This window comes from Copadichromis virginalis, linkage group LG15 (assembly GCF_057382275.1).
Source record: "Copadichromis virginalis isolate Kocher_CV1m ecotype Utaka linkage group LG15, C_Virginalis_male_GT1.1, whole genome shotgun sequence".
NCBI lineage: Eukaryota > Metazoa > Chordata > Actinopteri > Cichliformes > Cichlidae > Copadichromis > Copadichromis virginalis.
The window spans coordinates 20,362,970-20,378,883 of NC_140632.1; the positions used below are offsets into that span (position 1 = coordinate 20,362,970).

Consider the following 15,914-nt stretch of genomic DNA (forward strand, 5'->3'; position numbering starts at 1 on the left):
AGAGGCCTGTTTTCTCTGTTAAGGCTATGGACTGGACCGGCGTTGTTGGGGTGTTGTTATTATACAGAAAACACATAATCTAATAACTAACCAACAAAATTACAACTGAAATCAAATTGTATTTTCCACATTTCTGTTAATTTGAAAGGGTGTTTGCAACCTTCTTGGTATCTCGACATGTTTCAGATCATCATATTATACAGAGATAACGCAGGTAATACAAAACGTAGTGGGTAGATGGCGTGGACCTATGATTCTGAACACAATAACTTAAGAATGAGGCAACGTAGGGTTTTTAAATTCATAGCTTAGGTGCATCTATTACAAATCTCATCTACCTTGAACTCAAAGGAATCACCTTGGATTATCAAATTTATACCACAGGAGCGTATTAGGAGGCTGAGGGGTAGTACTAATGGCCACTTGTATTTTTAAATGATAGTTTCATTCATTAAGTGGAAAAAGTTATCCAAACCTACGTGCCCCAATCTGAAAAAGTAATTGCTCCCTGTTATTAAATGATGACTTATAATTTCCTGTAATTAATTTAATTTCAAAAACCAAAAGAGTCCCATTACATCTGGCATAAAACTAACACAGCATTTCATAAAATGATCATCACACTAACAGTTAAACATGGTGGTGGTAGTAAGGTGGTTAATACCTGGACGACTTGTTGTAATTGATGGAACCGTGAGTCCTGCGCTGTATCAGAAAATCCTGAAGGAGAAAGTCCGACTATCAGTTCATTGCCTGATGCTCAAGCATACTCAGGTTATACAGAAGGACAAAGATCTGGATCCACCTCTGGATGACTCAAAAAAAATATTTTTTTTAAATTTTTTGGAGTGGCCTCATAAAAGTCTAGACTTAAAATCAATTGAGATGCTTGAAACCCCTCCAGTGTGGCTGAATGAAAACAATTCTGCAAAAAACAGTGGGCCAATATTCCCCCACTGTGATGTTAAAGACTCATTGGTGCCAGTGGTGGAACAACCATTATTAGGTAGAGTTTTTTTTTCCTTAATGAAAATCATCATTTAAAATCTGCATTTTAAATTTACTGAGGTCTTGTTTGATCTAAATTTGATTTGATGATGTAAAACGTGCAAGTGCCAGTCTTGATAGCCGGGGATCAGTCCGCCAGGGCCTCCTGCCCAGCACACAATGCACCCGACCCCTACGGTTCCTCCTGCGGGTGGTGGGCCTGCGGGAGGATGGGCCCATGTCCCCTTTTCACGCTGGGCCTGGCTGGGCCCCATGGACTAAGGCCCGGCCACCAGATGCTCGCCCTTGGGCACCCTTCCCGGGCCTGGCTCCAGGGCGGGGCCCTGGTAACCCTATCCCGGGCAGGGTAAACTGTTCCCTCAATGTTTTTCTCATAAGGGTCTTCTGAATCGCTCTTTGTCTGGTCCCTCACCCAGGACCAATTTGCCATGGGAGACTCTACCAGGGGGCAAAAGCCCCCAGACAACATAGCCCCTGGGATCCCTGGGACACGCAAACCCCTCCACCACGATAAGGTAGCGATTCACGGATGCCTCCTGGGCACCTCCTGGGCGAGGTGTTCCGGGCATGTCCCACCAGGAGGAGGCCCGGGGCAGACCCAGGACACGCTGGAGAGATTATATCTCTCAGCTGGCCTGGGAACGCCTTGGTGTTCCCCCGGATAAGCTGGAGGAGGTGGCTGGGGAGAGGGAGGTCAGGGCTTCTCTGCTTGGGCTGCTGCCCCCCGTGACCCGGCCCCGGATAAAACGGGTAAAGATGGATGGATGGATGGATGGATGGAAAACATGCAAGTGTTCCAAATATACAAAAAAATGAACTCATCAAGAAGTGGCAAAAACTTTTTCTCAGCACTGCAGGTGCATTTTACTTGATTTGATCATCTGAAAGCCTCTAAGTATGCACAATCAGATTCAGATACACACAAAAAAAATGAGCGCAAAGGAAAGAGTAAGAGTGAAGTGGGGTAATACAAGAAAGTTAAGTAGAGAAGTAGAAAATAAATTACAGTCGGGCAAGAAGACATCTTTGGGCCGGTTGATCGAGGAAAAGACAGAAATATTAAACAATATCAAGTGTGACCTTTACAAAGAGCGGGGGCATTAACTGATTAAACGAACTCCGAGGCTGAGAAAAAGAGCGTGAAATGAAAGTCAGAAATCAGCAGGTAGTATGACTGCAAAGGACTGCATGATAAAAGGAAAATGTGCAGTATGAAATACCATTGTTCAATACGCGATTTAGTATGACTTGAGATAATAAAAAGTATTGAAGTGTGTATATCCTAATACAGATCCATCCTGCTTTAATGGGCACGCTCACGAGGAAATGAAATCAATTATTTTGAACCTTCTTTTAACGGACTAAGTTAAGTGTTTGCATCCTGAGTGCGAATACACAAGAAGTGCTTTTATTCACATCCTATTTACTGCATTTCAGGGAGCACTTGCAATGTATTTATTGCTTATATTCATATGAAAGTGAAAACAGGATTTATTGAAGGGCAGTGTAGATTCTGGAAGAAATGTATCAGAAAAAGTACAATTACAGTCGTGGATAAAATAAATAAGTGAAAAATGTTTTTTAATGCGAACAGCTGTCTCTGTGTTACAGTTCCCTGTAGATATTATACCCAGTTATTGCCAGTGATAAAACTGGAGGTAGTGGACAGCTGATCAGACCCTAAAGTAAAAAATACTATGACTAGTTCAATACAAGGGATGTCTAGTTCATTTTTCCTCCTAATCCCAATATAAAAACAAATTTAATCCTTATTTTATATCATAATTAGAACCAGCCACCTAATACTGAATATCTCACAGTGGTGGCAGATTAATATTGGCCGAAAAGTAAGTCATTGTAAATGTGCTGCAGCAGGAAGCCTTGGGCAGAAGATGAAAACCTTTCTCCATCTCTGCTGTGACTGAACTATTGATCTAAAGGTCACTGTTTCAGCCAAAAACTGCCTCCGTTAACCTGCAAAATGTCACTGAATTAGATCAACGGCGGCCTTTTAGAGGGGGTCAGTGATGCTCACTTATGCATCATTGGCCTGCATATGCATTTTTTTATTTTAGGAAAATGGAATATATTGACAGGTCCTGATTTTTAGTCCAGTCTTTGTGTAATTTGGCACGCTGTGAGCACAGATGCCCCATTTACCTGCTGTTCTAATCTTCTGTTTATGAGGAACAGCCAATCAGAGGATATACTCAGGAAGAACTGTTTTTTTAGCATGTGGCTAAAATGCATTTACATATTTTATTTATATTTATTTATATTGTAAGGTAAAAACCCCACAGTGGAAAAACAGCCTCCCCCTCCAACCTGTCCAACCTAAAACTAGGATGGTGACCTGAGTGAACATGACACCAGCATCTCCCTGCTGTGGCAGTTTAGCTAAATGTTAAACAAACATAATAGTTTGGCACCAGATATTCCAGAAATATTGAAATTAATTCTACAATCAATGACAAAGACCAGCTGCTTGGACAATGTTATTACAGCATTTGTCCATGTTACATAAAACTATACTGCTTTGTTGAGTTGCTACAGTTGTAGCTGTTTTATGATAAAGAGACTGCACGTACCTCTTTAGCCCTTTATTGCATCTTTTAACAGACACGTCCTCTCACAAAGTTCCTGCAAGGTGTGAGTCTGCTGAATGTTACAGCAGAGTTTGTGGCAGATGCTTCCAGCAGGGTTTGTCTGCAGTTGTTTGCGTTCAAGGATTTACATCTAAACTCTGAACGTCTGCCTGTGCTATGACTTTCAGAAGGTAAATAGCGGAGGGACAGCTAATATTTAATTACCCACATCATCCTGTAATGTGAGCCGGCTGTTCTTTAGGGGATAATTTTATTAATGTGACTCCAAAACTACGACTTTCTCTTTTTTTTTTTTTCTTTCTGTGCGGTGAACCTGCTTGTTTAATATTGAATAATAAATAAATCATCAGTCACTCATTATTAAAATGTCTGCAGGCACCCGAAACATAATCAGGCTAAAGTTTATATTGTTAATGTCATACTAATATCTTTTTTTTTTTTAAATTCTAAAGTGGAAAATCCAGTAAATGTTTTTAGATCTGAGTTTGAATTTGTACTGTTGTTGTTACTTGTATAGAAAGTATTCTGCAAGGAAACTTGCAGACAAGTGGTTAGTCCATATATTTCTATTTCTGTATTTGTTTTTACACTTCACACCCCGTCAGTTCTCATTATCAATGTTATCGCTTACATTTGCTGGTTTGGAAATGTCTGGCCTAAATACACAAGAGTACATGTAAGAATGGCAAAAAAGACAAAAGGAGAAGTAAGACCTCCACGTTTTGGCCTACCACAGGGATTTAGCACCACATAAGTTGATGCGCGTGTTAGCTTTGCAATGGGTCTCGTTGCCTGGTGCAAATCAGAAATCTGTCAAAGTACCAGCAGCCAAAATGTCTCGTGCGACTGGCAGCTGCTTGGAAATCCTGTGATGCAGTAACTGTGAGTCAGTATAAGCCTGGTGGCTGGTTTCCCTCACAGTGGGCTTTTACACAATATACATTATACACATTAAATTCAGGTCCACCTCATTGTTCTTATTTCAGACTCACAAGCAGCAGTATTGACTCTTATAAATGATAAATATTGAAACAGCAGCATCAGTTGGCTGAAGCTGTGGTTTGTTGTAAAGGTCTGTCAAAAACATATTTTTGTAGGCAGCATTTTCTTAAACATTCTTCTTAATCATTCTCTGCTTGTATTAAATTATTCTGGGCACGTCTCCTTTATGTGAGTATGTATGTAGGTTCACAGATTTGGAATGGAGAGCATCGGAGTCTTTTGTCAGCAAGTTATAAATATGCAAAGACCTTGACTGTTACATTTCTTCTTAACTATATGATGTATGTGTTTAATTATGCTGCAGGGATGTGTGGACTTAAAAAATGAAAAACAGCAGACAGGATGTTGATAAATTTGCCCCTATGTAAACTAACTAAATCACATAGTTCTTAGAAGTTCACTATAGAAGCTAAACTACACTGTATGTGCAATAATAATCAACATTAAAAGGTGAATATACAGTCTTTGTGCAGTACTGTGAAGAACTCAGTACACCTATACTACTTCTAATAAGAAGTAGCTAGGTGCTGCTAATCATATATACTTGATTAATTGAGAATCTCTATAAAAGCAGAACATTTAGCACGTTGTTGGAGAAAGGAGAGAAAGCCTCTTCCCCTTGAAAAAGAATGTGACAGCACAGCTTTAGTTTAAAATGCTGCACCTGAACGAACCACAAGCCCTCTGGAAAAATGTCCAGACGAGACCAAAGTGCAGATGTTTGGCAATAATGCACAGCACCGTGTTTGAAAAAAACAAACAAAAACAAATGCAGGATATCACCGCAAACACGTCATACTAGCTGTTGAGCACGGTGGTGGAGTGGTGATGATTTGGGCTGGTTTCATAGTAGGGCTGGGTATCGTCACGGATTTCTAGAATCGCTTCGATTCAGATTCGCAAGGTCCCGAATCGATTCGATCCACGATTCGATTCGATTTAAATCTGGGAAATTTTGCCTCAGACAGTCAGAAATATTATAATTCAGATCAGTACATTTACATATTTTTGTATCTATAAAAAGGAAGCTGACACTCGCAAGACTTTATCAAAGGTGTGAGCATCACAGCAGATGCCTTTGTGTCAAAGTAGCTGAAGATAAAACACAGAAAAACATGAAGGGGATTTTCCTGGCCTGGGATTTTATAAAAATATTCTGCAGTACATCAAAAACAAAAGAAAACCATTAATCAACTTATGAACATTACTTCTGAAGTTACAGCGGTTTTATTAGAGACACGGCTAAGCGTTTTGCATTTTGCATCATTTTAAAAAGTTTAAATTTGTTCAGAAGCCTATTGAACCGCAGAAATGAGGCTTTCTTTTCGGAAGTAAGTAAAAGGGAAAAAACAGCGGCCGACAGCGCTGTAAACAACAGTAGACTTGTGCGTAACAAGCAAGCGAATAATACAGAAAACAGATTTTTAGATGGGAAACTGTTCTTGAAGTATACTAAGAGACAGAGAGAGAGAGAGAGAGAGCTGTGCGTGAAGTGTGGTGGAAGCAAAACAGCAAACGTCAGAGGGAATTCATGACGATGTTTTTGTGAAGCGTAGTTTGGATCTTTTTTTGCTGCTGGTTCGGTCAATAATGTTTGGAGAGACATCAAACTAACAGCTTCAGAACCAGCGCAAAAAAGGCATAAACACAAAGCGCGGACCTGCCGAAACATCAGAATCAGCGAGCTGTCGGCTTCCAGCCCCGACCGTGTCCGTGCCGTCAAGTGAGAAAGGCGACATCTCACTGATTCTGATCCGTCGGCGGGTCCGCGCTTTGTGTTTACGATTTTGTGCAGAATCCGTGTACCTGCTCTCATTTACTGTTTTAGCTGTTTGGTGGTTCTTGAAATTTTGTGAGGTTTAACCTGAGATTCTGGCGTTTCGGGCAAAATAAATTAATATTAAAAAATCGATTCAGGATTTTAATGAATCGATATCACGTTATCCAAGCCAGAATCGATTTTAATCGATAAATCGATTATCAAAACCCACCCCTATTTCATAGCTACCTGGCACCTGGGTGCCTCGGAGACACTGAGTCAACCACGAACTCTTCTGTGTACCAAAATATTCTAAAGTCAAATGTGATGCACTTGTCTAAAGCTTGGCCCAAACTGGGTCATGCAACAGGGCAATGCACTGCAGCAAATCTACAGTAAAGTCATTGAAAAGAAATGACAAAAATTTGCATATGTTCAAATTAACGAAACATACAGTCCTAAACCCTGTTTAGGACAACAACAAACAATGAGTGACTTTTTTCTGTATAGTCCTTAGTTATGACAAGTTAAGAATACCTTCATCCTAGTGGGATGTTTTGAAAAAAATAGTGTTTTTATGTACAGATTGTGATGATTTGTAATTTTGGGTGTTTATAAGTTATTAACCTTTGTTTGCAAATCTTGGGAAAAACATCAGGTTGGATTGTTTATGGTGCTACTGTGGCTCTGGTTTCTTGTTATTTAGGTTTCCATGTCACAATAATAAAATTAACAAAATGAATTGTGCATGCTGACGTATGTATACAAGTATAAAAGGTTAAATTTTATTGCAATTTAGAACACAAAAAAAAATCATTTATGCTTTAAAAGGTTTATTTTTAATCTTCTTTGATTATGTTTTAGCCTATTTGGTGGACAGTGCAGAGGGTAGACAGGAAGGGGGTGAGAGAGTGAGGGCGAATGACACATGGGAAATCTTCTGTCTCGAATTGCCATAAGGTCCCTAGCCTTTAGTGTCCGGGTCGCTAGCTCAACCAGGTGAGTTACAGTGGCGCCCCAGTTTGTGAAGCACATTGTAACTGTGTGTTTTAAAAGTACTGTACGAACAAAGTTCTTGTTAGAATGATTACATATTTTGAGCACACAGTAAATTATAATGTCACACGCACCTTAAATGAGCACATGCGGCTCATATCTGCCTGTACGATCCCTGAATCCAGCCAATTATCCCACATTTGATCCGGATATTCCTTCCATCTTTGAAAGTTCCTTCATCCCTTCATGTTTTTACCTCTTTCCATTTGCCCTCGGCTCTTCCTGCACAGCAGAGAAGAGAAGAGCAGAGATCATTGACGCCTCAAGTCTGGATGTGTCTGTGAGAGAGCAAGAGAGAGGGAGAACGTCTGCTTTATGCCGAACGAGGACGTGAATGATGACACGTGTCAAGTGTGCCGCATTATGAACGTGACTTTGTGGTGTGTGACTGCATCGCTGTGTGTGTTATAGCCTGCCTTCAGTCTGACACTTTGCAGCTCTCGAAGTGAGAGAAAAAATGTGTTTGCCTGGATACTTCATTTAACAGCTGCCATTTCTACTCCCACACAGCTATCACATTGGCAGCGCGCAGACACACACACTGCCATTCGCAGAGCTGTTAGCCGAAGTGTTGGAGAGTGATGGGCGCTCAGTGGAAGCTGTGTTGAGGTCTAATGATTCAGGACAATTTATTGTTCCCATAAAGTGTTATAGAGCTCTCTGAAGCACCTTTACTTTTCAAGCCAATTCCTAGCTGCTTGTTTGAGTCTCTTCTTTCAGACTTTGTTGTCATCTCCACAAAATCAGCCTAAACCTAACACACAACATTTGGGGGAATTAGCTGAATTCTAGTTCCTTATTTTCCCAGAGCATACCTGTTAGATTTATTTGATACCCTCCAGGCAATCCATAATTTCAGTTCAGTCAAGACCCCTGTAGACAAAAGAAGATTAATATTTATGACTGGAGTAATTCATTTTTTGGCAGCTCCGTTCTGGGACCTTGCCACCCTTCATTATGGAGACAGTAAAAACTGGTGATGGGGAGGGCATCAGCAGGAGCACAGAGAAGATCAAGCATCATTGACAGCAGATTTCAGATTAAGTCAGATAAAGCGTGAAAGGAGGAGCTGGGGTTATTTATATAGCACCAATTCACAACAACAGTCCCCTCAATGTGTTTTATATTGTAAGGTAAAGACGCTACAATATTAGATAGAAACCCCAACAATCACATGACCCCCATTGAGCAAGCGCTTGGCGACAGAGGGAAGGAAAAACATCCGACAGAAACAGGCTCAGGGAGAGGCAACGTTCTGCCACGACCGGATGGGGGTGAGGGGAGGAAGAGAGGACAAAGGACACACTGTGAGAGAGTGATAGAGATGAATAAGAACTAATGATTAACTACAGTAGTGGTGTATGAATACACAGAGGGTGAAAAGAGATGAGTGAAGAAGAAAAGCTCAGTGCGAGGAGCCTGATTCAAAGTAGAGGGGCCTGATTCTAGAGTACAGGAGCAGTCTGAGACCAAAGTGATCTTTTAGGATAATATGGTGCTACAAGGTCTTTAAAATATGATACGGGCCTGATTGTTCAAGATTTTATATGTAAGGAGAAGGATTTTAACATCAGTTCTGGATTTAACAGGGCGACGATGCTAATTTGGGAGGAATGTGCTGTTTCTAGTCTCTGTCAGTACTCTCACTGCAGCACTCTTGATTGACTAAAGGGAGGGACTCCCCCAGGGAGTTTTTAGAGAAACCTGGCAGAAGTGGGTTGCAAAGTGGCTTCCACACTAAAGCAGTAGGCCCTATATTAAATTTGCCACCTGAATCTATATGAGGGTATCAGCTGACATGAGTGGGCGTTAAAATTATTTTATCTGTGGTCACTGCTGGGCTTGACTGCATGCCCTGATTGAACTAACGCTGTGCTCAATTTCTTGTCAGCACAGCACATAAATCAGTTTGAGAGTTGACACTTAATCAATATAGGCAATCCCCCAGTTCCAATGATTTATGGTTATTCACTCACAAGAAAGAAGTTTGAGGAGGTTCCCACTGTTTTCCAAAAATCTAATTTCCATCTTACAAACGGCGGTAAAAGTGCTGAAATGGAGCATCCTCTGATCTAAGCTACCTGTCAGTAACGCTGCTGCTGAAGGGTCTTTATTGAGCTCACTAAGATTTACTTGATTCCTCTGTCACACTGTTTTACTCTCAGGTTTTCTGGAACTTCGCAGTTCACAGATTGAATTTGTGTATTTTTCCGTACAGGTTTTGTGAATCACACTGGATGATTAATAAAGCGCCTGAAACATAAACGCATATGTGTTTCATTTTGTGCTGTGCTATAGGCAGGAGTGTAAGAAGCTACGTGAGGAGCTGAAAGAGGAGCACGAGGAGGACAAAAACTCAGCCTTGGCTCAGCTGGCGCAAAGCAAGGAGCAGGAACTGAGCAATGCCAGGGAGAGCTGGCAAAGGAAAGTGGAGGACCTGCTAGAACAGGTGAGGCTCTTCCCAATGGGAGCACAAACAGTGCCGCCCATCCTTCTGTTCACTTTACTGTCTCTGTGCAAAACACTAAAAGGGCACATATTGAAATGTTAAGTGAATGTTGGTGTTTATGTTGTGTTTTGGGAATTTTGTAAGTAAATATTGGTAGATTTTGAAAGACTACTGTGACTTAGTAAGCTCATAAATAGGTGTGAATTAAAAAGCTGCAGTGATGAGCAGGCACACATTGAATACAAAGAAAAATCAAAACACATGAGAATAACATGAGAAAACAAACCAGTACTAAGGCAGGACACAAACAGGAAAACAGGACAATAAACAGATGATAAAACAAAGACAAAAGCAGAGATGTGACTTTGGTTGTGGTCAAATAGTCATTTGTACTTAAGAGGGCTTCTGATTAAATCATCTGCATGGCAGCTGTAATAAGAGCTGGTCAAATTCTCAAGTTGCAAAGAAAAGGTGCTTCAGTGCATGCTTCCTTACCTCCTTTAGCAGATGATACACTTCCCAACTCTAAGAAAATAAGGCCTTCCCAGGGTTCGTAGCAGCACACCATTCAAACGTTCACAAACCAAAATGATCAACATACCTGACAAGTGAAACAGATGATGTAAATTACCGCCTGTGCCGTAATGATTTAATATGCCGATATGTTTTGAATCTTAACAGTTTGCCAAGCTCACTGTATAAATAAAGATAATTTTCCCTATTTCAAAGTTCAAAGAGAGGTGAATGTTGTTGTGTAACTCATTTTGCTGTGCTTTTGTTCTCATTTTCGGGGTTGCTGTACTTCCAGTTTTTGGGATTACCTTTAATTAGTTTCATGTCGGAGATTCTAAAAGCTTTAATAAAGGAAGCGTTTAAGTAGATGAGTGGACAACATGAGTGGACAGCATGGTGAGCCACATTTCTTATTCAAACCATTTTATTTCATTGTGACTGCAAAGTTTCTCACTTTTTCCCACTTGGTAATGGAAACATTATTCACATCAATGTCTAAGTTCATATAGCCTGCATAAAGAAAAATAATAAGAACAGATAAGGCTGTACTACTTCTGTAGTATCACCAGGGCTGACTCACATCACCCACCACATTATTAAGCACCCTAATGAAAGTGGTGTGAGCTGTGTGGGCCACTTTTGAAGAGGTCGTCTTCACACAGGTACTTCACCTCAAAGCTTTTGACACTGAAGTCAAGGAAAAGTAATTAGAGATAAACATGTGAGGTAATTGTGTTGGTTATGTGACTGCAACCTGAAAGTACACCAAGCTGTAGATAATTAGAGGGGAGAAGTCGATAAAGAAGAAAAAGGAGGGAAAACACACTACTGCTCATTATTGCTAATATTTTATTAACCAATCACATGTAACCAACTCAATGCATTTATGCATGTAGACATGGTCACGATGACCTGAACAGGAAACTAAAGCCACAATTTTCACACACTCACCAAAATTAGACAGAACTGAAGATTGGGAAAAGTGGTCTAATGAGTCTCGATTTCTTCTGCAATATTCAGATGGCAGGTTCAGAATTTTTCTGCCTTGTATTAAAGGTTCAGGCTGGTGGTGGTGTAATAGTGTGAAGAATATATTTTTGGGCACACTTTGGATTCCTCAGTACCAAATGAGCATTGTTTAAATGCCATCCTACCTGAGTATTGTTGCTGATCATGTCCATCCCTTTTTGACCACTAAAATTATGTCATATTGTTTTCTTGACCATGACAAGGAGTTTACTCCAGTGGCCTCAACCAATCCAAAAGGAGCAACTTTGAGATGTGATCTCATAAAATCTCCCAAAATCTCTGAGGAATGTTTTCAGCACCTTGTTGAATCTCTGCCATCAAGAATTAAAGGCAAAGGTAAAAGAGGGTCCACCCCAGTAGTAACAAGGTGTGATAAATAAAGTGTCCAGTGAGTGTAGACACAAACAAAGGCATTGCTGAGAAAGGATATATTTTAAATAAAAACAGGAACAGCAAGAAACTAACAGCTTTTATTAACACAAGAAATCACATAGCATCTGTACACCAAGTGTGTCTGTAAAGTACTGTTACGCAACAATACTGGTTAAAGATTTAAAGGTTTAATCTTCAACTTACAATCAACAGACCTTTTTGAACACAAAATGCCCACAGCCTGGAGTCAAGTGGTTGTAATTATACCAGTGGTGAGAAAATCAATATGATGGGCGAAACATTATTGAAGCAATAAGAGCTACCTCTCTTCTAGGTGTATGTTGTGCCTGTGATGGCTTGTCTGTGCCAGACTCACAGATTTCCTCCTAACACTGGCACACAGATTCACGTATTCATTATGTGTTAGTGTTTAACGCACACCAGAGCCGGCTGCTGTAGCTAATGACTGCACAGTAATATTAATGTGGCATGACTAAGCTCTCCTGTGGTCATCGTACGTGCAGAATCAACAGCTTTATTTCTGTTTGTTTGTGCATGTCTCTTGCATTAATTGCTGGTCTTCAACATGCCCACCCTGTCATCGGTGATTAATGTGGCAGCTCCGCACCTCACAATCAGCTAAACCATATTTATTTACTCCAATGCCAAATCAGAGCAGCAGTCAGGCTCTTGACAAATACGCACTGATGGAGAAGAGGCTGTTTAGAAATCAAATGGCAGATGTCAGTGCCAGTAAGGCCTTGATGCACAGCATGCTCCAAAGTGTGTTTTCAAAAGGCACAAGCATTGAAAATATTAGTGTCGTTGTAAATAACGCCTAATGTGAATGATATATGCGGGTAATTTTGCACTCAAACGCAGAGTTGGTAAAGCTTGAAAACCTCCGCTTTGAATCTCAGTGAAAAACCAAATTAAAAAGGGTCAGTGGCATCCACACCATCACTGTCACAATATCAGATTTTCACTTCATGATTATCAACTTCAGGATTAACAAGAAGAAGAATTTGGCTGCATGTGAATTTCATCTTTGACTTATGTTCACTGTTTTTTTTTTGTTTCATTTTTGGCAAATAAAATGCACCAAAGTAAGATAATATTGAGGGGGAAATGTTATAATATTATGTCTAATATTATCATATACACTATAGCTCATGGCTGTATGACTGTACCTCAGGAGGTAAAGCAGGTCATCTGTTGGTGGTTCGATCCCTGGCTCCCACTAGTCTGCATGCCAAATATCCTTGATAAGATATTAACCCCAAGTTGCTCTCCAATGCATCCATCGGAGTATGAGTGTGAATGGTAGTTAGAAAGCACTTAAAAGCATAGAAGACAGTGAATGGGTGAATGTGCCATGTTGTGTAGAGCTCTTTGAATACTCTGGGAGAGTAGAAAATATAAGAATCAGTCCATTTACCATTAAATAATACAGGGCTACACGTCTGAAACTTTGAATACAGTAAAGAACATAATAACAGCAGACTAGAAGCGAGCAGATGAGTGAAAACAGATCTTCCTTATTGAACTCATGCAAAAGCTTAATCAGTGTGGTTTTTAAGCCCAACCTCCATTATATGTGTCTATCTGACAACTGTGAGCAAGAAATTTCTCAAAAATGCCAGCTATAGCAAAAATGATACAAAATTAATATATGTAAGTTGTCAAATCTGTATTTCACTGTTTTACAAATCTTTTAGTAAATTTTATCAACAGCTCTCTCCAGTTTGGCTTTTTCCCTGTTTCTTTTAAATGTGCTGTAATCACACTGTCACCCAATAAAACTAACTTAAATCTATTAGTAATTAATAATTGTACCATATCATAATCTAACTAAAGGCTTCATGACTCAGTAGGTTTAACAGGTCAGACACATTATTGCTTCTAATCGTATCTAAAGGGTCGAAGTTTTTTTATGTTTCAATTAGCAGTTTTAGATCCATTCAAATGCAAAATTCAATTGGGGGTTCCTCAAGGGTCAGTCCTTGGTCCATTACTGTTCAACTTTTACGTGCTCCCACTTGGTACTGTCATTATATATATATATATATATATATATATATATATATATATATATATATATATATATATATATATATATATATATATATATATATATATATATATATATATATATATATATATATATATATATATATATATATATATATATAAATAAAATATTTCGGGCAGGGATAGCTCAGTAGGTAAAGTGGTCGCCCCATGATCGGAAGGTCGGCGGTTCGAATCCACTTAACGGCTACCCTGAGGTACCCCTGAGCAAGGTGCCGTCCCTACACACTGCTCCCCGGGCGCCTGCTTAGTGGGCTGCCCACTGCTTCACAGAGTGAATGGGTCAAATGCAGAGAAAAACAAGTAATTTCCCCATGGGGATCAATAAAGTATCCATTATTATTATTATTATTAATATAGCCTCATATTCTTATAGCAATGACACGCAGTTGTACTTACCACTTCCCTCTTATGATCTAACCTCTGGTCATAAACCAATAAGCTGCATTGATGACTTGAAGTCCTGAATGTCTCAAAACTTTTTAGAACTGAACAGAGACAGGACAGAAATACTTGTAGTCCAAAATGTGTTCATATTTATCATCCATTTCTCTAAAACACAGTGATCAAGTCACAAACCTTGGTGTCATTTTAAAAAGTGACCTCAGTTTTGATAACCACATCATTATAATTACCAGAACTGCTTTCTACAACTTAAAATGTATCTAAGATTAGAAAAATCTTCTCTAAAACTGACTCTGAGAAATTCGTTCATGCATTCAAATCAAGTAGGTTATATTATTGCAACGCTCTATTTGCAGGATTTCCCAAATGATCAACATCATCGACATCTTCAGCTTGTCCAAAATGCAGCAGCCAGAATCCTTATAGGTCACTGTTTTACCCGCAATTTACCTGCATTACCCCAGTAATGAAATGACTTCAATGGCTCTCAGCGCAATATAAAATGTTGATTAAATTGAGATCAACTAAATCTGTGTGTCAAACAGACTCCAAACCCTTCTATTCACAAAGGCCTACACTTAATATTTTTTGTTGTTGTTGTTTGTTCTGTTTTGCAGTTTTCACTCCCTTAAGGCATTGTAAACTTTATTTTGGGGGGGAGGGGTTCATGTCTTAATATTTTGTATTAAGCAGATTTAGTTTTCATATAATGAAATGAGCTAAATAAATTAAATTTGTCTTTGTTTTCTAGTGTATGGTTTTAGCTTTACATGATTTATGGGAGAAACCCAAAAACCCCAAAAAGTTACTACTTAGAGAGGTCGGCACTGCTGACTTTATAATTGCAAGACATGCAAAATCACTGCCATCAGTCCAGGATTTACTCTCACTGTTGGCAATTTGTGATGACCTTCTTTTTTTACAGCTGGCACAAAACACAGTGAAACGAGGCACAGAAAGCTTAAAATGCCTGACATGACGTGCAAAATGTCCCTAAAGTGATGGGCTGTCATTATAAAAGTCGCATTTCATGTTGGTTACATAATCACCAGGTGATAATTCAACTATTCAAAATTGCAGCAACAAAACACAAAACCTTTTACTCTTAGTAGATAAAACAAAAGACTTTCCACTCTCAGTTTAGTAAATCAGGCCCCTGTTTTAACCTTAGTGGATATCAATGTTTGAAACAAGGATGCCAATGTGTATAAATGTAGGGAATGTGGAAACTGTTTAATACATTATGCAAGTTTTCACCTATTATACAAAAACCCTCCCCACTAAGTCCACAATTTGCAAGCTATATGAGCAAGTCAATTTTAGATAATACAGGATCAGTGTGCAGCATATATAATCATATGTGCCTGCTAATAAAGATTTGCCACCATGCAAAAAAATGTGTGACTCATGTCTGAGTGATAATGTAATTTCCAAATTAGTGAAGCAGTTCCTGCGGCAAAGCTACTCTATTTAGATCACAGAGAGTCTTTCCTGTTGTGTTTACTATCTCAGAAACGATGATCTGCAAGTGGCTGCACAAGATGATGGATTTATCAACAACTTTCTCCGATTATGTTTGACAGTATTGTTGTATTTTTAATTAAAAGCTCAAAGCCGGATAATT

At 39.4% G+C, this 15,914-nt stretch overlaps 1 protein-coding gene across 5 annotated transcripts in view; it reads left to right on the forward strand.

Moving 5' to 3' along the window:
* fam184ab (family with sequence similarity 184 member Ab) overlaps window positions 1-15,914 on the forward strand; it is a 217,811-nt gene that overhangs the window by 143,500 nt on the left and 58,397 nt on the right. For all 5 annotated transcript variants that reach the window (XM_085432374.1, XM_085432375.1, XM_085432378.1 and 2 more), the window contains one exon: window positions 9,730-9,880. In XM_085432374.1, the coding sequence (XP_085288500.1) occupies window positions 9,730-9,880 (151 nt within the window). The remainder of the gene's footprint in view (window positions 1-9,729; window positions 9,881-15,914) is intronic.